Source organism: Colossoma macropomum, unplaced genomic scaffold, assembly GCF_904425465.1.
Source record: "Colossoma macropomum unplaced genomic scaffold, Colossoma_macropomum, whole genome shotgun sequence".
Classification (NCBI taxonomy): Eukaryota; Metazoa; Chordata; class Actinopteri; order Characiformes; family Serrasalmidae; genus Colossoma; species Colossoma macropomum.
This window is the reverse complement of record NW_023496044.1, coordinates 2,315-23,673: the sequence shown is the minus strand read 5'-3', so window position 1 is coordinate 23,673 and position 21,359 is coordinate 2,315. Positions and strand designations below refer to the sequence as shown.

General features: G+C 37.3%; 2 protein-coding genes across 2 annotated transcripts; both read left to right on the top strand.

Moving 5' to 3' along the window:
- Positions 1–2,983: 2,983 nt before the first annotated feature.
- LOC118804399 lies at positions 2,984–13,078 on the top strand. The gene is made up of 5 exons (XM_036564904.1): positions 2,984–3,368; positions 5,703–5,870; positions 5,983–6,312; positions 12,623–12,630; positions 12,827–13,078. The coding sequence occupies exons 1-5, from the start codon at positions 3,335–3,337 to the stop codon at positions 13,076–13,078; spliced, it is 792 nt and encodes a 263-aa protein (XP_036420797.1). The 5' UTR covers positions 2,984–3,334.
- LOC118804400 (adhesion G protein-coupled receptor E1-like) lies at positions 12,766–20,701 on the top strand. Its single transcript, XM_036564906.1, has 5 exons — positions 12,766–12,958; positions 16,579–16,775; positions 18,252–18,484; positions 18,729–18,785; positions 20,551–20,701. Exons 2-5 carry the CDS (start codon positions 16,596–16,598, stop codon positions 20,558–20,560), a joined length of 480 nt encoding a protein of 159 aa, XP_036420799.1. The 5' UTR covers positions 12,766–12,958; positions 16,579–16,595; the 3' UTR covers positions 20,561–20,701.
- The last annotated feature ends 658 nt before the right edge of the window (positions 20,702–21,359 follow it).

Here is a 21,359-nt window from a genome sequence, read left to right as displayed (position 1 = left end):
GTTTTGGATTAGGTATGATGATGACTGCACAGCTATCAGCAACTGGATTGATGTCCACACACTGTAGGGGAAGGGGTCCATTGACTGATATTCAGAGGACTATAGACTGTTGTTTTCAAAGACATGTTCCAGTTGACAACAGACACATGCTGACATGCAGCAGCCCTGATGAATTTGCATATGCGTGTGTGTGTCCGTAGTATTTACATTTATTATATACAGTTATCATACACATCAATACAGTCTTACATGGAACAAAGGAACATTGTTTATGGCAAACCTGTTCTACTGCCTTTAGGCAAGTCTCACCTTCAAAATGCAAATGAATGACATTTCCAGAAACTGTCCAGCCACATATATCAAAACATATCCAAACTCATTTCTCACAAAACTCTCACCTGTTCTCTGTGGATGAGAAATCAACAGAAGAAATTTGAAAAAATGGATGTAAACATCAACTACCTTTTCACAAGTGAGTAATGTCTTCTGTTATTTGAGGCAAAGGAGGGTTTATTTGGGGGACTTCAAGACTTTCTGTAAAAAAGTACTTGTACTTTTGTAAAATGACGCTTGTTTATAGGAATGGCATGTTTCACTGCAACAGGTTATTTTATGGTAACACTATTCTTAGTGGTCCTTTGTAGTTGATTAATAAAGTCTTTATCAGTATCACATCAGTGAAGTAGCTAAAGAGATGTGGAAATATTTGCATATTTGGATATGAATACCAATATATATGCAGGTCTGAGGAAACATATAAAAACTATTATATGGATCATTCTATTGAATTAATTGATATCAAAATAAGAGTTGAAAACAAAAATGGCATTTTGAACTTGTAATCCTTTTGCTTTAGGTGACCTTATACTTTATGTTTATTTTGTTAAAATAAAAGATTAAACATTCCACTTTGTCACTACCAAAACAATTACAACATTACTGAAACTTTACCAAATGTTTTGATAGTGACTGTTTTGGTGGTGAAATTTCTAGTTAATTTTGAGCAGCACTTAAAAATGCTAGCCAGTACAAAAAACACAGCTTTGAACTGTTATTAATCACCAATCCAACACAACTAACACCACAAAAAATATGTGTTGGTATGACGATTCTTAATGTTCCACACTGATTTCCTGACTTTGGGGCAAATTTACTTCAAAACAGGATTTAACTGTTCACTGTGTAGCCATGAGGGACAGGCAGGCAGGGGAGGTTGTGATGCAGCTAAAATAAGGCTCTGACTTTGGACTAAAACTCTGGGTTTGTGACATGAAATTATTTATTATTATTATTATTATTATTATTATTATTATTATTATTATTTAAAAACAAACTCTCAGTGATGTTTAGTGTAAACACAGTAGCAGTATGCCAAATCTTATGTTTCCTACAACTACCTAGGGTACTAGCCTGTGAAGTTTCATATTAATTGGTCAAAGTGTTTCTGAGTTAGACTTGTATGTTAATGTAAGGTCCACCCCATAACTGGGTGGTGCCCAGACACTACCCAGTGTTGAAATGCTGTAGTGCCACCATAAGGCTATTTGGGCTGAACTTGTATGCCTGAGTAGTGGGAGGGACAACTCCCTATTGACCAAGTTTCATGTCTGTACAACATACAGTTGGGTCTGCATGATTTGTTTTAGTAAAGAAAAAGAAGTAAAAGAAGAAGGTTAAATAGAATAAAGAAAAATCCTGACAATTACAATAGGATTCCAGCACTTTGCGCTTAGACCACAAAAATTCTAACATTTCTAGTGACAAAGTGATAAATGGAACCTGACAAAAGATTATTGTAATGTGTTTGACATGGGATATAGAGAAGGGTGGCACTGGATGATCTTAGGACACAATTTGGAACAAAGAAATACAATTTCATGGTTAATTCTAAAGGAAATAAGCTGCTATTGGAATGTTTCTTAAATTGGTCTAATGTGATCTCATTTTCTAGTAAATGTTACATTTTTGCTGCTGCATTTTACACATGTAGGACATTCTGTGAGCAATATATTACAATAATCAAGGTTAGAAAAAACAAAAGCATCAATTTCTTGGCATAGGGTCTCACCCCTGCTACACTATATGGCCAAAAGTTTGTGGACACCCCTCCTAATCATTGAGTTCAGGTGTTCTATCCACATCCATTAACAAAAGCACAAAGCCATGTAATCGCCCTAGACAGGCAGTAGAATAGGTCATACTGATAAGCTCAGTGACTTAAAATGTGGCACTGACATAGAATGCCTCCTTACAGTTCATGAAGTTTTTGCCCTGCTAAATATATGCCATGCTATATACTTATATCATCTAAGAAAACTGACCCAATGCTTCTTAAAAATCACATAACGTATAAAAAGAAAATAAAAGCAGACCAAGCACAGTGCCTTGTGGTACACCAAAGAGTACCATACATATCTGAGGCATGTTAAGCTATAGTAACAAATCATTGTCGTCCAGTTAAATGTGTAGAAAACACAATCCCAGAAACATCTCAAGTGTCAAACTGTTTAAGAGATGTCATTTGATCTATAGTGTTAGATGCAGCTGTTACAGAAGTACCAAAATATTGCCTGCAACATCATTTATTCTCAGATCATTTACAATGTTGCTTAAGTGCCATAATTTGGTCTGAATCCAGACTGGATTTTTCATGGATAGTGTTTTTATTTTAAGAAATCATTGACCTGTGATAAAACTACTCAAAAAGGTCGGGACATTTTACTCAAAAATGGAAGGTTAGAGATTGTTCTATAATTGCTTGAATTTATAAACTTGAATTTATAAGACTGCGTACTGCCACTGATTGAAACTGGTTGAATATATATGATGATAAATGGATACATTTAAATTTGTCTCTCCACCAGGGTTCATTGTGCTCATACTAACTACAGAACTACCTACGGGTGTGTCTACAGCCACAAAATGTGATGTCCTTAACAAATTGATTACACCTGCATTCTCCTGTAAGTAAAGCCTAAAGTCACCTTCACTCAACCTCTGTCACATTATTTCTAGTATCTCTTCAACTATACAAACATAAAACTATATATTTTACATTTAACAACACATTACAATATACAAGGGAAAAATTGGAGTGTTGGCCAAATCATCCAGTAAACAGATATCAGTGTCAGTGACAATATTTTTTTCAGTTGTATAGTCTTTGATATATTTGTGTGGAAGGACTGTCCTAAATGCAGTGTAAGGTCACCATGAAAACATTGCTTTAATTAATGGTCTTCTAAAGAGATATTTTTTCAGATTTTTGTACAGGGGGTATAAGCTACATCAATCAATATTTACCCATGACAAACTGTGCTACCCTGGTGGGTGAATGAGGAAGGAGTACAGTGGAAGCAGACATAGAGGTGCAGAGATATTTTCTTATATTACTTACAATGAAACAATAATGATTAGAGGCTTGGAGCATACAGTGCTCTTCAATAACGAAATCACGAGTCCATTGCTAATCCTGTCATTCAGCCTTAGCTCATTGTTCATACATCAGGTTTCTTTGTTGCCTCTGTTCCTCTCTCTTAACTCTCTCTACTTGAGGAAAAAAGGCATATTAGTAGGGAGAGAAACAATTTTCCATGGGTGTATGCCCTTACCAATCAGCCCACTCCCTCACTCGAACAAGCCCTTTTCCTCACAGACAGCGCCTGACCACGCCCCTGCTGCCACATACACCCATCACACAACTCAGACCGGGCACCCCGTTTTACCAAGGCAGGAGAGGAATCAGTCACCAGTATCTAAGCCTCCAGCCTGTGGACCATCTCAAACTTAAAGGGCTGCAAGGCCAGATACAGCAGATACAATTAGAGATCTGGACCAGAGTTCCCACCTATGGGACACTGATCCTGGAAATGACCAGGTTCCCCAAATCTGCAACACACCTGCTTTACCCCAGCTTTTGTAGGTTCAGCAGATGCCACCTGCAGAAAGAGAGGGGGTAAATGTTGAAAAGTGGAGGGGTTAATGCGCCCTGTACATTACATTTACATTTTACATTTACAGCATTTAGCAGAGAAGAGTCTTGATCCTTGTCTTCCACGCATCTTGAAAGACGGCGGGTCACGCCGAGGTGTACTCAAAGCTCGAAGGGCTCGAGGTACAGTTTGAGTTTTGACCATTGCCATCAGGCAGGGAGGGGCTTGTCCATTTTTGGCTTTGTAGGCAAGCATCAGAGTTTTAAATCTGATGCGTGCAGCTACAGGAAGCCAGTGAAGGGAGCGCAGCAGTGGGGTGACATGGCTGAACTTGGGGAGATTGAAGATGAGTTGTGCTGCTGCATTCTGGATGAGTTGCAGAGGCTTGATGGCCGCATAGGAAGACCAGCCAAGAGCGAGTTGCAGTAGTTAACCCTTGAGATGACATGAGACAGATCTAGTACCTGGGTAGCCTCTTGAGTGAGAAAGGGTCAGATCCTCCGGATGTTGTACAGGAAAAACGTGCATGACCGAGTTAGGTTTGCGATATGAGCTGAGAATGATAACTGGCCATCCAGAATCACACCAAGACTTCTTGCCTCTTCGGACGGAACAATCAGAGAGTTCTTGAATGAGATGACAAGATCATGATGAGGACCTGTAGTTGCAGGGAGGAATTGCAGCTCAGTCTTGCTAGGATTGAGCTTCAGGTGGTGAGCTGCCATCCATGAAGAGATGTCAGTCAGACATGCCGAGACACGACTGGAAACCTGTGTGTCAGAAGGTGAGAAAGAAAGCATTAGTTGAGTGTCAGCATAGCAGTGATAGGAGAAGTCATGAGAGGATATTACCTCACCAAAAGAACTAGTGTAAAGAGAAAAGAGAAGAGGACCCAGCACCAAGCCTTGTGAGACACCAGTGGAGAGCCTGCATGGACAGGATGTGGACCCTCTCCATGTTACCTGATAAGAGTGACCCTCCAGATAGGACTTGAACCCCTTCCATGCAGAGCCAGGGATTCCAAGGTTGGTGAGGACGTCCAGAAGGATTGTATGGTTGACGTGTCAAAAGCTGTTGAGAAGACAAGAAGACATTACGCACTGGTATGTGGAAAAGGTTATGGGGAAATACTTTCCTCTGTGCACTGAGCTAGTACAGGAATCAGAACAGGAGGCCTTCTTTAGGGAGGTGGCTGCACTATACCCAAACACCTGTTCCTATGGGTAGGTGGGCTATGAATCTTTCCATTAACACCAGATCAATAAGTCACTCCAAGTTCCATTCTTCAGCTAAGACCCATCTCCTACAGGAGTTGTGGAAGTGTTGCATGAACACCAAGGTCCTGTCGAATTCCTGGAGCATCTACATCTCCCTCTATGTTACACTCATCTACCACAATACATAAAAGTGTTGCCTGCATTTGGCACTGAAATCTTGGTGTTTAAGAGTGTACTTGAGGGTCAGGAGGGAGCAATGATTAGCAGTAAGGCTAAACCTTACCTGAAACAAACATGCCAATTCTACCTCATGTAAAAAAGTTGTAGTAACTATGTCAAATGTATAGCTTTTAATATTAGTGCAATGGCCTTAAAGGGTACACTGCAATGGTTAAAACTTACAGAAATGCTAATTCCACACCAGTGGTAATTTATGTTTTTTATTTGCTTTTTTCTTAAAAGACAGATGAGATGAATCAATGTAATTTGAAAGTATATCAATAGCTGTTGTCAGCTATCAACCTAATATGTTTAACATTTTGTTTTTTCTCAGACAATGTTACAGCTAACGGGAATTCTAAAGGAGCTCCATGTGTTTTTCCATTCTTTTACAATGGATCATATTATGATGACTGTGTTAGTTTTGATCACCCTAACCCATGGTGCAGCACAACTGATAACTATACCAGAGATGGACAGTGGGGAGAATGCCTTGACTATGGTAGTATTCATCAAATCTCTGAAATAGGTACTTTTTTGTATATTTAATCTATTGTATTAGCATGCATATATATGTGGAGCTATTAACTCCTGTTCAATCATCTTGTTGTCAGATGTTTGTCAATGTCACAACACTCTGTCTGACCCATGGCGGAACAATGGTTTAAAACTCAGCTCTTTCCCTGAATGGCAAAACTATGACATTACGTTGAAAGAAGAGTGGTACCGCTTTACTGGTATTGGTGGAGACCGTATGGCCTATTACTGCTCAAGTAACATTGTCAGCAATGACAGTAATGAGTTTTGGCTTAATTACAGTGAAAGTTCTGTAGATTTTTCCCAGTACTCATGTGATCCAGTCATTGACAGTGTACGGAATCTAGACTGTGGTGCAGGACTGATCCTCTACTACCACGTTCCAATCAGAGGAGTTTACATGACACGTAAGTAGTTTGAAGGGCCATTATTTGATTTTGTCATAAGATTAAAGTGCCAAGAGTTGACTTTGTAGAATTATAGTGTTTGTTGAAGACATATAGACATATACACACACATATTGAGTTCAGGTGTTTCAGTTACACCTGTTGCTAGTAAATCTGTAAAATCATGCACATAGCCATGCAATCTCCACGACAAACACTGGAAGTGGAATGGGTTGTACTGATGAGTTTAGTTACTTTAAATTAAGTGGGAGACGATGCAAAGAGGAGAGAATATCAAGTATTAAAGGGCATAATGTGTAAAAATTGTCTCTGGAAGCCACATTAACACAGCAACACAATGCCAAGTGTCAGCTGGTGTGGTGTAAAGAGCACTGGGCTCTGAGGAAGGGGAAAATTGCTTTCTAAGCTCTCATTATCTTAGATAAAATGCTCATATTCTGACCAAAAAGGTAAAACAAAACTTCTAAATGGCAGTAACGAACCTACAGAAAGGTGCAACTCACACAGGAGTGGTGGGGCACCATTCTACTGTGCAGCATTGTTTGCCCAAACATATTTGGCACAGAAGAGTAACCAGAAGCAAACCTTATCTCATCTATCTCATGATAAAAGTAAATATCTGAAGTATGCAGAACAACATCTAGATAAGACAGGCATTTTAGGAACAAGTACTGTAGAATAATGGAACAATGGAACTCTCTAGCCACAATCACCAAATCTATGTTTGGAGAAAAAAAGTAGCAGCATTTGATAAAATTCCTTGCCAACTATAGGTACTATAACTTTACACGTCCCAGTACATGCATCTGATACAAAAATCACACTCAACACTTTACTCTAATAGGCCTATAAAAGTAGTCATCACTAATCATTGGTTAATCAGTATTCTATCAGGCTGGCTTCTTTTTCAACTTTTCTCAATATTCCATATTATATATTGATTGTATGCTTTGTTAATTTTGCTCTTGTTGTGATACTGTTTTGCTATCCTGTGTCAACCAGAAGAGAATAAGTTCCCCTTTTGAGTCTTGGTTCCTTTCAGTGTTTCTTTCTCTTGCTCTTAGGGTATTTTCCTTGTCCAAATAGGTGTTACTGATTTAGTGGGGTATCCAAACTTGTGTACATGCCACAATTACAATTCTGTTTTCAGTTAAGCAAACATAAAGAAACAACGCATTAATATTTGCATTTTTTTTTAATAATTCACGTCCGATATTGTGTTTAAACTCATTTCACTTTAAAACGTCAACAAAATATGTAATTTGTTCAGTGTTCTCGAAACTTTTGCATACAACTATGCAAAAGACTGCAGAGTAAATTGTACACTGTGGTTGCATAATACATTAAACTATTTTTATTTCAAAAAGTGAGGAAAATGTTTTTATGATCAGGGCCCTTTGAAGACTTTTTGTAACTGAGAACCTCTGAAGTCATGTGTCGTGTTATGCCCATGTAGGGAAAATGCCTTCATAATTTTATCTATGAGCAAAAACAAATGTTATAAACCAGGAGCTTCTGGAGTTTTTAACCTATATTTTCATGCTAAACTGAATGTATCTGGTAAACTGAATGTACTGTCGAATTGTGTAATGATCAGCCCTAAAACTAAAACAAAACACTGCATTAAAAAGACACATTATGCTATTTGAAAGCATAATAAATATTTAAAAACAATACATTTAAATAAAACAAAAACAAAAAAAAAATTCAAAAACTTAAATACTGTCATATCTGCTGCCACCAGTTCCCCTCCGCACCAGCAGAGGTCTCCCTTACCTAAATATTGAGCCTCTGGTTGACACCTGCATGCAATCAGACACGATTTTCTGAAGTATTTAAGGTATAATTAAGCACATGCTCTTTGTGAAAGCTTGTTTGGAAAAGTCCTGCAACTCTGAGCCTTGTTTTTCATGAGTGCCTACTCTAAGTTATGACCTTGTGCTTTCTGTCTACAATTGTAAGTACTGGATCATGGTTTTGGACTGTTTGCCTGCATGTCACTGGACCTTACTGAGTAACTTCATTACTCATTGTTTAAAATGCATCAAATGAAACCAAGTAGACAAAGATGTGTCCATGGCATTTTTAAACAATTAGCCAACATGATTGTATAGTACACCACAATTTGGCAATCGACTGGGATAAGCCTTGGGTCTCACACCCGCAAGGACCTGCACAGCTACACATTGACCCAAAACTGAAGACAATGTGGACAATGCATTCCTTTAAGCAGTCATTGCAGAACATTTTTAATTGTTCAGCCTGTCTAGTGCATTGTTTTGTCTTCTCTTGTGTGGGGGATTGTAGAATGAAGAATACATGTTGAGATGAGATGCATGTCTCTTTTGAGTCAGTAATAATGACAGCCTAAACACAGGTCATCTTCAGCTTCTCTGAACAATACATTCTGAAAAAGTCTAGTCAAGCCTGCAAAGACCAACCTTTAATTAAGTGTTTAATTAAGGAATATGCATTTGGAAAAAATCACAAACAGCATAGAATGTGTGCTTTAAACTGCCCCTTCCAAGGACACAACAAATGAGTTTAAGAACTCATATGACTAATCCAGATGTAAACTTGTATTAAACTCTAAACCACAGCTAAGCTAATAGCAGTACTGCTCTGCTTAAATACACTGGAAAAAGTATCAGTTGTAAATTAATCATTAAGAGTAATCAATCAAGTATACATGCATGTGTATAGGTTATGGCAGTACTTTGCAGATCGGCAGTAAGTAGGTAATCATATGGTAATGTTCCAGTAACTAGTGTTACTTTCCAAAAAATATCATGCTAATGTTCTAGTTGTTACTAAGTAATAAGTTTGTTATTACAATGGCAGTAAGTAATAAGTAATAATTTTAAAATAATGGTAACTAACCTAAAATTTACAAGCTATAGTTTTAAAAACTATTTTTTAAACTTAACATAAAAAGATAGTCAGATTATATAAGCCCCTAAGGTGTGGTGTTTTTTCCTTTTTTATTCACAACTAATTTCCAAGTCTTTTGTCAGATCTTCCCTTTATGTGATGTTCCACTTCAGACCTTGATTCTAGGTAATATCAGTTCATTTACGCAATCACAACTCTTGACTGTACGTGGGTCTATATGATAAAGTCATAAAACAATCACGAGTTATTGTAATGCAGTCATTTTTAATACATAATATGCAGTCATAATTTCAGTGCAGATTTCAGTGTAAATCCACATTATTTTGAAGAAGTGATGTTATAATCTGAGAAAACAATATGGGTAAAATGACATTTGCATTTTTACAGCTTCAGTAGTGTCTAATTTCATTGTAATAACAGCCTCTACCTGCGTCTGTACATTGTACTGCGGCAGACCATTTAAAAACTTAAGTAAGAAACTAAGTAGAAATTAATGAATTACTTTTTTATAGCACTAATACTAGATAGATCATTATAACAGAACTACTGCATTGTTTTGGGATTAATAACCCTAATATTATAAAACTTCAGAATGATTTAAAAGAACTGGGGTAATATGTACATTAAGCAGATATTATTCTGTAAATGAAACAAATATTTTTGCATCAACTGGAAAATTTTATTACCATTATTTTATGCTGTCACAATTACCAAATTATTACACAATTATAACTTAGTAGTAACTGGAAAATTGGCATGACATTTTCAGGTTAGTAAAACCCTAATACTGCATCATAATGACCCATTATTACGAAGTTTGTGGAAAGCAGATTATAAAAGCAGATTTTTAAAAATGTGGGTCTTTTATTACATAGGAAAGGCAAACACAGGAAGCCTTTTCTGAAAACCATGGTTATTAGTACAGACAGGGATCGAAAGACAAGCAGCCAGAGAAATCCAGGGCATGATCAAATTTGCTAAAACCCGACACAGAAGAAAAGGGGGGGAACAAGCCCAAAACAGACTAGAGAAAAACAAGACAAAAAAGTATTTATTTATTTTTTACACAATCATCAGTAATTGCACTTGTCTTGATTGCTTCAGTTTGAGCTTAAAAATAGTTTTTTTTTAAAATGAGTTTTTGAAAAAGCAGCACATTTTGTTACAGCTATATTATATCCATGTGAGTACACGTATCTACATGAAATAAAGTGAGTAAGCACAGTTTCCAATTTTTGTCACCAGTATCCTTCGAGAGCAACAGTAGCTGCATGTTTGAACTCCATGATTGTAGCCTCTTGCTCTACTGCTACGTTATGTCTTGTTTGAGCGAAAACTGTGCATATAATTTGAGTATGTTGAAAGGTTGACACTGAACATTTCTTCTAGTAATTGTGTGATGGCCCCTTACACTGCAGCTTGATGTGTAAACAAAAACAGTGATAAGCAGCTGCGCTGTGGCTTTATCTCTGTTAAATGTAACAATTAGAAAGTGCAGTTTAGTGAAGGTTCTGGTTGTAGTTTATTGTCTCCTTTTATTCAACCAAAAAACTGAAGCTGCACTGATGAATCTATATGCTATTTGCTGATTCTGATGCCCTGCTCTGAAGGGAAGCGACAATGTCCTCATAATACACCCAAATCAAAATCAATCCTATTGAGCACATCTCTGTCCATTACTGCATAAATCTAGGCACAACAAAACCCATCAGACATTTTCAGAGAACTGTTAACCTATTTGTGCACAGGACAAATAAAGCCTGCATCTACTGCATTTAAAATATGCACACAATTAATAAGAAAGCATTTCCACTAGTCCCTTTCTCCTGCCAGAGACAAAAGACTGTCTGGCCCTTGACACAACCACCCAACTTGCATAGAGAGCCCTAACATTAGGACAAAAACAGAACTTCTACCTAAATACATAGACTTAAAGGTGTATTTATTACCCCTATCTTTTACCATTGGTACCAGCAGCCCTAGAACAACTCAGAGCAAAGATATAGACTAAACCTGATCTCCTTAGCGCATATAACCTTATCTTCTTATCTGCATTAAAGAGGGTGTTGAGTAGAAAACGGCTTTCTCCACTAACAGCGTCCACTACAAATACTTGGTACTTACAAAATACTTGATAATGGAGCTGTTCCTTCCCAAGCCTCTGGTAGTACTAGTAAGCTTCGTCCAAATGCTTTTTTCTCCCAAAAGCTAACATCTGCAGAAGGAAATTATGGTATTGGTGATAGCGAACTTCTAGCAATAAAAATTTCTTTAGAAGAATGGCAACATTGGCTAGAAGGGTCTAAACATCCTTTCTGCATTCTAACTGACCACAAGAATCTTGAATATTTATGAAACGCAAAATGTCTCAATCCTCGCCTAGCTCGTTGGTCCTTATTTCTCTCTTGTTGTCTGTTTACTAATACTTATAGACCCAGTTTCTGAAACACTAAAGCGGATTTCTTGTCATAGAATTGGAAGTAACAAAGAGAAAACAGTACTTGATACACCTGAGAACATAATTGCATATTGCCCGCTGTTAGATGCGAAGAGGATGATAAAATAGACAGGGTACTAGAATGCTCATCTAGCCCCACACAATGTTCACACACTTGGGCTCTTTCATCTCTCACTTCTGATCACCCTGGGGAGGCATGGGAAAGTATGTTGGCTGATGTTGACCATTTCCCATCATCCTGTACTAGCTGCTCTAAATGTAAGACTCCAAAGGCTTTGCCCTCTGGGAAATTGGTTCTTTTGCCTCTTCCTTTTCATCCTTGGTCTCATATCACCCTTGGTTTTGTAACTGATCTACCTCCATCACAATACACCACTATCACGACAACAGTTAATAGTTTTTTTTGAGCAGTCAGATTCATCCCTTTTATTACATTACCCTTAGCTTATGAAACTGCAGAAGCCTTGTTTAACCATGTTTTTGGATTATGTGGCATGCCAGAAGACATCTTATCTGATCATGGCCTTCAATTTACTCCTCTATCTGCTTTCTTGGTTTAAATGCAAGTCTAACATTTGGATATCATCTTCAGACTAAGTGAAATTGTAAAAGGGTCAATCAAGAACTAGGTATGTTTCTCAGAATAAACTGCCAAAACCACCAGTCTGACTGGACCCAATTCTTACCTTGGGCTGAGATGGCTCAGAACTCTCTCACTAGCTCTGCTACAGACATCACTCCTTTTCAGTGTGTGCTAGGGTATCAACCTCCACTTCTGCCCTGGACTGCTGTTAACACCAACATTCCGGCTGTGGATGAATAGATTAAGAAATGTAAAAAATCTTGGTTTCAGCTTGGCTCATTGAAAAAGCTCTGATGAGGAACAAAGCCTAGGCTGATCAATGTCTGGGTGATACTTCCCTCTATGTACCCAGGGACCTTGTGTGTCTGTCAACTCAGGACTTCAGGTTTGAGGAGGGTTGCAGAAAACTTAGGCCTAAATATATTGGTCCAGTCAAGGCTTTGAAAAGAGTTAATGAAGTTATGTACAAGCTTGATTTACCCAGAGTCTGCTTGCTGAGGCCACACCCAATGAGGAGCCGTCATTATCGGTGGGAGTCGATGGAGCCCCATCTATGCTGTTCATAAGTTGCAACACTCCAGGCAGCAAGGACGTCATCTACAATATCTGGTGGACTTGGAGGGGTATGGTCCCATGACATCCTGGATCCTTTCACCAACTACACCCTAACAAGCCAACCACTTGTTCCAGAGGATGTCCCAGGAGCCAACGAGGTGAGCCCCATGAGAGTCATACAGGTGGATGACCTAGGGGTCATCCTAAGAAAACTTCATCTATCCAGCACCACATCAACTCTGGTGGTTCAGAAGGCATCTTTGGCAACCGCTATGTGAGGTAAAAGGCTGTCTGCAAATTATATTACAAAAATGTAGCCATATAAGGGTCTGAAAACAAGGTAACAATATGGAGCCTTATGAGCCAATATGAGTCTTTTAGCAAATGTTCATGAGGAGTGTCATATTTTACACAGATGTTGATATACCAGAAATTGTTTGTCACATTTTACACAAATTAATATTTTGATTATGGTATGGCAAGCAACAGATCTGGGATAAAGGATGAAGAATCCCACTGTATATAAAAGGCATCAGACACAAAAAAACAAAAGATCAGTGCCCATCTGGCCTGGCAGAGTAAAGAAACATAGCATTTTGGATGTATGCCAAGTTCTTGTGGTCCACCCAGACCAGAAACTGATGTTCTACCCCCTCCAACATGTGTCTCCATGGAGAAGCCACAATGCTAAAATTCCAGGTACGACACAGAAAGAACTTAGCAAATCCCAGGAATTGTTGGACAAATCAAAGTGGAGTGGCCACACCCCACCATGATCTTTGAATTTTAACTGATACCAAACACAGACTGCTGCTGGATATAACAAATCCAAGAAAAGTGACTGGTGAAACATGGAATAGAGATTTCTCCAGTTTAACATAAATGTGGTTTTCCAGAAGCAGCTGAGGGATCCACTTGACATGAATTATGTGCTCATCTAGCCTTTTACTGTTAATGAGGATCTCATCTAGGTAGACAAACATGAAGTAGTTGAAGGCCTCCCATAGGACCTCAGTGATAAAGACCTGTAAGATGACTGTGCATTCATTAGTATGAAGGGCATAACTAAGTACTTATAGAGGCCCAATGGTATAATGAAGACCATCATCAACTCATACATAGGTACTACACAGGTCCAACTTGGTAAAGACTGTAGCCTGCTGCAGTGACTCAAAGGCCAGATATAGTCCTCCTTGAATGGCCTTCCATTCGAAGCTAGAAAGGAAAAACAGCCTGCCTCTGGGTGAGCCAAGAGATTAATGGTGCAATCTTGACCTGTAAGAGGGAAGGATTTGGGCCTTGTGTTTCCTAAATACCCCTCAAAGGTCAAGACCCAAAACAGAATGAGTTAGACAATCAATGCATGGGCTGTGCAGTTGTAATCATGGGTGCCCAGAACAATTTGCAGCTCAGGTGCCTCAATTAGTGACATAAACCTGCTATGTAGGCTGACCCAGACATAAGGTGAGAGGAGGAGCCTTTACGTGATGGCCCCAAAGCCAGAAGACTGGCTTTTGATGGCTCAAACCAGAAGTGGGTGATCGATAGGAGCCAAAGACAATTTCACAGCTACCGCTAATTAAGAACCAATAAAAATCCCCACTTCTCTGGAATTAACAAAAGCTCTGAGGGTTTTTTCATCCTGCTGCCCCATTAGATGGTTACACTGAGGAATACCCAAGAGGCCTGGGGAAAGGTTGTTGTCCAGCCTAAGTTCACAATCAATTTGATCCTAGAGACACAATGGGGTGCCGTAGCCTACTGATCTTTGAGCTCTGCTACAAGGTAGCAATTCACACTTCTGCATTCCAAATGCTTTACTCAAAGGTGGCCACTGAACACACCCTGCCAGGCAAAGGAGGTGGGGGTAACTACTTTTGCAGAGGATGGATTATCAAATGCACAGCATATTGGCCATAAACTGACCCATGAAGGATCATATAGACAATTGGTGTCCTCAAACAGGGTAGCCCATACCAGAGTTCTGCCAGTGAGAAGCAAGATGATATATGCTACATTGACATGCCCTGTGCTGAACCTCAAATGCAAGAGATCACTGGAGAAGGAATCTCTGACAGTACGTTGGATCCCGATAACACCTATCAGGAGATGATAGGGCTTGAAATTAAGGGTTTGTTTGTAAGACTGGGAAGTAGGAAAGGCTGGAGAGATATGCAAGATTGACAGCCTATGAGAAGGAAACCAGAGACCTCAGGAACATCAGGGGAAAACACTGACTCATTTTGATGTGGAGCGTAAAAAAAACTTTGCCCAACTGAAAGTATAAATTGGAGAACAGGGAGCCCAAGAAAGAGAAGGCTTGAGAAGCCAGCAGAACCCTGAAGAGGCAAGCTTGAAGGGATTTTGTCTGGCTAAGGAAAGTGTTAAGTAAGTGCAGACACAGATGCTGCCAGTTGCCATTAATTATTAAAGAGGAGCAATTTGCAAATTTTTAACATTAGATTACTTAAGTATGCTGTGAAAAAAAAATAAAATTTGATGAGGAAATTCTTTAAAATAACTTTAAAATAATTAAAATAACTAAAAAACAGCACATTCTCCAAAGATTGGCATATTTCTATAATCTTACACATTAAAAAATCATTTAACATTTTATTGCCAAATTAGTCTAAATCATTAAAGTAAGCACTTACAAACATCCTAAATCCTTTGACTTGAGTGGACAATACAAAAAAGACAGAAAAAGACCAAGTGGAAGTGGATAGTGACCTTTGGAGTCTGTACACTTGCACATGCAGACACAGCAATACAAACAGGTTGGTCTGAGTTTTGCTCATCAGAAAATTTCAAAAGCACTGATGTTCTAGTTGCCATGTTATTCCCTTCTAGCTGGGCAACTAATTACTGAAGTTTCCACAAGTGGTGGATTACTCTACTTTAACCTTAGACATCTAGCTAGCTAATTAACATTATTTTAAACTAAATTAGCTAAATGCCTATGGCAAGCTAGCTCACCTCATAGGATGTAATTGATATAGACCATATACAGTAAGCTAATGAGGCTTCTGATATTCACTGAGTTTTTAAGCTAATAGTTAAATATTACTAGAAAATTAGCATATGATTTTGACCATTTTATTACAAACTTGTGACTGATACAATTATTAACTTATTATTTAGTAACAACTTAAAAAATAGCATTTCTTAAAGTGCAACTTGTTACCGTAATGTTACCATGTCATTCCCTACTTATTATGCATCTGTAAAGTGCAACCATTACTTCTATGGCAGCAACATTATCAACTTCTCACCTGTTAATTATTAAACTGCATTAAAAAAAAAAAAATCAAACACATTTTAATATAGTTGTTTTTTTTTCCATATGACAACCAAAGAGCACATCTGTATTAGTTTATCACAACCAAGTCTATATGAGCTAATCAGTAGTAACCTAAAGCAGTAGAACTATATAATCTATTAAACCGAGCAGCACACCAATATCACATAACATACATATAAGATTGACAAAAATATTTAAGTAGTAATTTTAAATTGTACAAATCTTTGTTTTTGCAGTGTTTTTGCCTATACTGTTTAAGTATACTGATTTAATAAATTGAGTGATGGGAATAAACTGATTTATTTATAAACAGTTATAATTTTAAAATTGTTATTTTGTGTTGTCTTAGAATTATGCACTTACTCTTACTCTTATGTGTAACTTACCCTGATACCTGAAAACCTCCACACAATTCTAACTTAATTTTAACTTAATTTTACTACATTAATAAATTTGCTGACATATTTGGGTTTACAGGGCAATTCAACACGTTCATGTTTGTGGCTGGTTTAGAGGGGATGTTGTTCCTGAGCTTGACCCTGTTGACCTTTGTTCTTTGTCGAAGACAACTGAATGTGAACAGCATAGCTCAGGTCAACCTGTGCATAAACCTGCTGTTGGTTAAACTCGTTTGGCTCCCAGAGAGTTTTATAAATCACATACGCACAAATCAGGTGAGAAATATTTCCTATATCAGTAAAATTTTGAATCTGTTTTATAACTTTACCTGTTTTAATAACAATAGTTTATAAAACATCATTTAGCTTGTGCATAAGAATGAACTAATCAGTAAATATGTATTTAAGCGTTAATCACTTTTAGTTTATATTAACTGTCTACAAAAGTTAATATATGTTTACTTTTTAAGACATATACACATGCATGCTACTACTTTATAATTGAGTAATGATAAAAAAATCAGGAATAAATATAATGAAAGCAATGTTTTATAAATGGATTGCAATTCAATGTAATAAACAGTAAAATATAAATACATTATAAAGTTATTTGAATTCCTGCCACAATATTTGAAAACACTTTGTGGCTGTGATTTGCTTTTTTCAGAAAGTGGGTTTGATTCCACAGCATTGGCTGTAAGAAGCCAGGCAATAATATAATTCACCAGGTCACATCAATATTTACATATACAGGTGAGGCTAAACGTTTACAAATATCAAAAATGTTGGACATACTTAATGACATTCAAACTCAACTACACATTCCATATTACCCTACCTTTTCATGCTAATCTTGGAGGGCTTCGTCCTTGAGTGACAGCCTTTCAGGCCATGGTGATGTGAGTGTCTTTTAATGGTGGATACAGACAGTTTGGTACCTGGTGGCTTCAAGTTCTTAACCATTTCCTTTGTTGTTGTCTTGGGGTTCAGTTAAACCTTGTGGACTAAAGTTGGCCCTGGGAGTTTGGGAAAACGTGCCTCCTTCCTGAACAATGCAGTATCTGTGTGGTCCCAAGATTCAGATTTTTTTTTCTGAGTTCTTGGCTCAGTTTCTTGGAATTCCACATGGTTTCAAGGGCAAAAAGGCACTGACTTTAAGGATGTTTTCACACCTGAAAGTCCGGACCAAAGTCCAAACTAAGGTTCATGTTTTTATTACACAGTATACATTTGATTTAGTTAGTTTCGGTTTCACATTGCAATTTCGTGAGCACTAAAGAACTTTGCATTATAAACCTACGCCCTGTTACTATCACCTACATTGGACTGGATTTCTCTATACTTAAAATTGATTGGTTTTTGGGGGGCGTGTGTCTGACATCGGCGTGTTGTCCCGAATGGTGCAATCCTTTGAGCGTTGATCCATCAGGGGATTGTGTGTTCAGTCCTCTGCGATGCTACAGACATCTGTGGCCGGGAGTCCAAGAAAGCACAATTAGACTCGCTCTCTGGGTGGGTAGGGTGACCCTCTCTTTCACCCATCAAGAAGCGTGACTTTGAATGCCTTTAGCTTAGATATATGTGAACTTTTGGCCTCAACTCTATATGAACATGCCATAGATACACAAAGCATATGAACATTAGCATACATTAACTCCTACCAAAATTATGAATGAAAAGGATTTTTAGTGACATTAACAAAGTGACATTATGATGCTAAGTTTTTTAATTCTGTATTTCTCTCTTGTCTAGGTGGTGTGTGCAGTGCTAGCAGGCTTTCTGTACTTCTTCATCCTCTCTTCTTATACGTGGATGTTCATTGATGCTGTTCTGCTGTTCATCTCTGCAAAGAACCTCACGAAGATCAGATCAAAGCAGAAGGAGATGCTTGGCTGGAAATGCATGACTGTGATTGGAAATATTGTTCCTCTGATTATGGGGAGTGTGTCTGTTGCAGTGATGTTTAATGAACCCAGCAGTAAAGAGTGAGTATCAGGGGGTGGGGGGGCTTCATTGGATAGTGGCTTAGCACAAAAAAACTAATTTTTATGTATGAATTTGGAAAGATGGCAATATTTCATTTGATGTCGATAGAGTATAGTTAATTAGAATATGTCTAGAAGATCCTGTGTTTAGGCGATAAGTGGTACATTTTTACAGTGTATTAACATAAGTAACCTTTAATTTGTCATGCTTAATTAAATGTATTATGCATTCGCTTCTCCTTAGTTGCTGGGAAACTAACAACATTGTCTTTACCGGGACTGTCTGTGTTTCATTCTTACAGTAAGTACTGCAAACCAAGGGACACTGTAAAAAATGGTTCATCAATTCTTCTTAAACTTAAATATGATGTCATGGTGTAACAAGTAAATTAACTAGTTTTATTCAACTTAAATAAATACTTTGAATGAACAATTAATTCAATCAAAATTTTTCTTTAATTGAATGAAACTAGTTGAATTGCTTGTTACAACATGAAGTAATTCTTTTAATTTGAAATGAAGAGCCATTTTTTTACAGGGAAGGGAAGAAAAAGTTAAACATATTCATGAGAAAACATTTGGTCATTTATAAAAATTAATAATAAATTAATAACATTTGCTTTTTTAGTCGTATTTTTTTATTTTTGGTATTAATGTCTCACTGCTTCTTATAAAGCTCCCATGTTCTATGAAGTGTTTTTTAATAACTGTGTACTTACACATTAACAATACATGCCAGCACATTGTAACATCATTGTCCACACACACACACACACACACACACAAATACACAACAACATTTTCTTAACTGCAAATCCGTCTGGGTCCCTGGGGGGGGTTGTTGGAGCCCACCCCAGTGGTCACTCGGGGGGAAGGCAGGAAACACTCTGGCCAGGTTGCCAGTCTTTGTCCAAAAAAATCATTTTTTTCTTTTTTTTAGGTTTAAATTTCAGAAAGAATGGATCGATAGAAATGCTCCAAAATTGTTGGGAAATAAAAACTCTGTACATTAACTCACATAAAAATTAAAGAAAGTTGCTTTTGTGGAGATGCTTATTTTCCATTGGACAGTGATGTTAAGTAAAACCACATACACATCAACTTCAGTTTTTTACAGTTTTTTTTTATTACACTAGTGGATCTCGATCATTGCAGCAACATATTGTAACTACATATTAATTAATGTCTTATGTAATTACAGATGAAACACACACATGGTGTGTATAATGAGATGGACAGCTGATGTTATTTAAGGTGTTGTATAATTAATTAAAATATGTGTTGTATTATACTACCCCAAAAAGATATATCAGTTTATAACTTCACTGAATCTACATAACAATTATACAGGAACCTCCCACTTATTTTATAACTTGGACACCTGCTGTTGCTGTTTAAATTCCATTGTATTGAATGTTGATTATCTTATCATGTCATAACACAAGTATACTGCTAGCTAACTGTTCGGAAAGTTGGCTTTTCCTGTGTAAATGCAGAGCACACCCGATGGAAAATCATCAGTTTACCTTACTACGTGTGTAAATGCATAAGAAAAAAAAATACAGTAACAGTAATTTACAAGAGTAAAAACTGAAGATGCATGGGTATTTACATAAGCAGTATTACTCTAATACATCTGTGAATACATCACCAGTGGTTGAATTGTTGTAGCATGTGCTTTTAATCTGTAACTACACAGATACTAGAGACACTTCATCTAAAGTTCACAGGCTACACAGAAATCTGATACATTATACTGTGCATTATTAAACATACATTGTTGCTGTCAGATAACAAAACGTTGTATCGCTTTACAGGAGCAGGAAAAACTTTAACTTGTAATAGTAGTTCATGCAAAAAAACCAAAAAAAAAACAAGAACAACAAAAAAACATTGCTTTCACAAGCAATTTTGGCCCGTTTCTGTCGGTCTGTTCATCATGAAATCATGCAAAGTAAAAACAACAAATATAGAAGTACAAGGTTTTTTGTGTGACAGCAACAACTTTTTTATTTCATCTAATCACACTACATTAGAAGTTTCATTCTTAATTTTTCACTATGCAGGCAAATGTGATTCTCTTCATCGCCATCTTCATCACTGTCACTTTCAGTCTGAAAAGGCTGAACAGTGAGATCTTGCAGAGGACACAAACTCAGGATGATAAGAAACTCATCATAAGCGTGCTGTTTAAAACCATGGCCCATCTTTTCATCCTCGGTTTCCCCTTAATACCGGAGTTTTTTGACATTAACAATAAGATGCTGAAATGTGTCTGTATAATCCTCAACTCCCAGCAGGGCACCTTCATCTTCCTGGCTCATTGTATCCTCAACCAAGAGGTCAGCCATCACACTGAACACCACTCTCACACACAATACTTCTACCCAAATGCCGTTTTATTTACTCAGACCTGAGACCAGGGAAACTGGATATTTGTCGTTTTGTTTCTTTCTGAACCAGTACAACACCTGCTTTGGTGTTTTGCCCAAATATATTACTCAGCTATTTACCTTAAAGTGAAAAAAACATGTAGGAAACAGGACATGAGTTTATATATGAAGTATATAGAAGAAAACAAAAATAGATTCATTATTAAAACATTTTAATTGCTGCCTATTAGAAAAATAGAAACAATGCATTGTCCATTAAAATACAAAACCTGTGACTGAAGTGCTCCATCTCTGATCATTAAAATGGATTTCCAAATTGTTATTTTATTCTCTTTTCAAGATTTTTTTCAAATTTTTTCCTGTTTTGGAGGTGCTTCACGTTTTGCACTATGTATGTTGTCTTCATATATTTTGATGTAAATATGTATGATATGATGAACATTTTTTATTTCACTTTGTAGGTGGGCAAGTGAGTCAGCATT

Excerpts from the sequence above, each read along its gene's own strand:
- LOC118804400 (XM_036564906.1), top strand. The coding sequence starts at position 16,596 with ATGTTTGTGGCTGGTTTAGAGGGGATGTTGTTCCTGAGCTTGACCCTG. Across the intron at positions 16,776-18,251 it reads ATCACATACGCACAAATCAG|GTGGTGTGTGCAGTGCTAGC; the intron begins GTGAGAAATATT and ends TCTCTTGTCTAG. Across the intron at positions 18,485-18,728 it reads AATGAACCCAGCAGTAAAGA|TTGCTGGGAAACTAACAACA; the intron begins GTGAGTATCAGG and ends GCTTCTCCTTAG.
- LOC118804399 (XM_036564904.1), top strand. The coding sequence starts at position 3,335 with ATGAGGAAGGAGTACAGTGGAAGCAGACATAGAG. Across the intron at positions 3,369-5,702 it reads CAGTGGAAGCAGACATAGAG|ACAATGTTACAGCTAACGGG; the intron begins GTGCAGAGATAT and ends GTTTTTTCTCAG. Across the intron at positions 5,871-5,982 it reads GGGAGAATGCCTTGACTATG|ATGTTTGTCAATGTCACAAC; the intron begins GTAGTATTCATC and ends TCTTGTTGTCAG.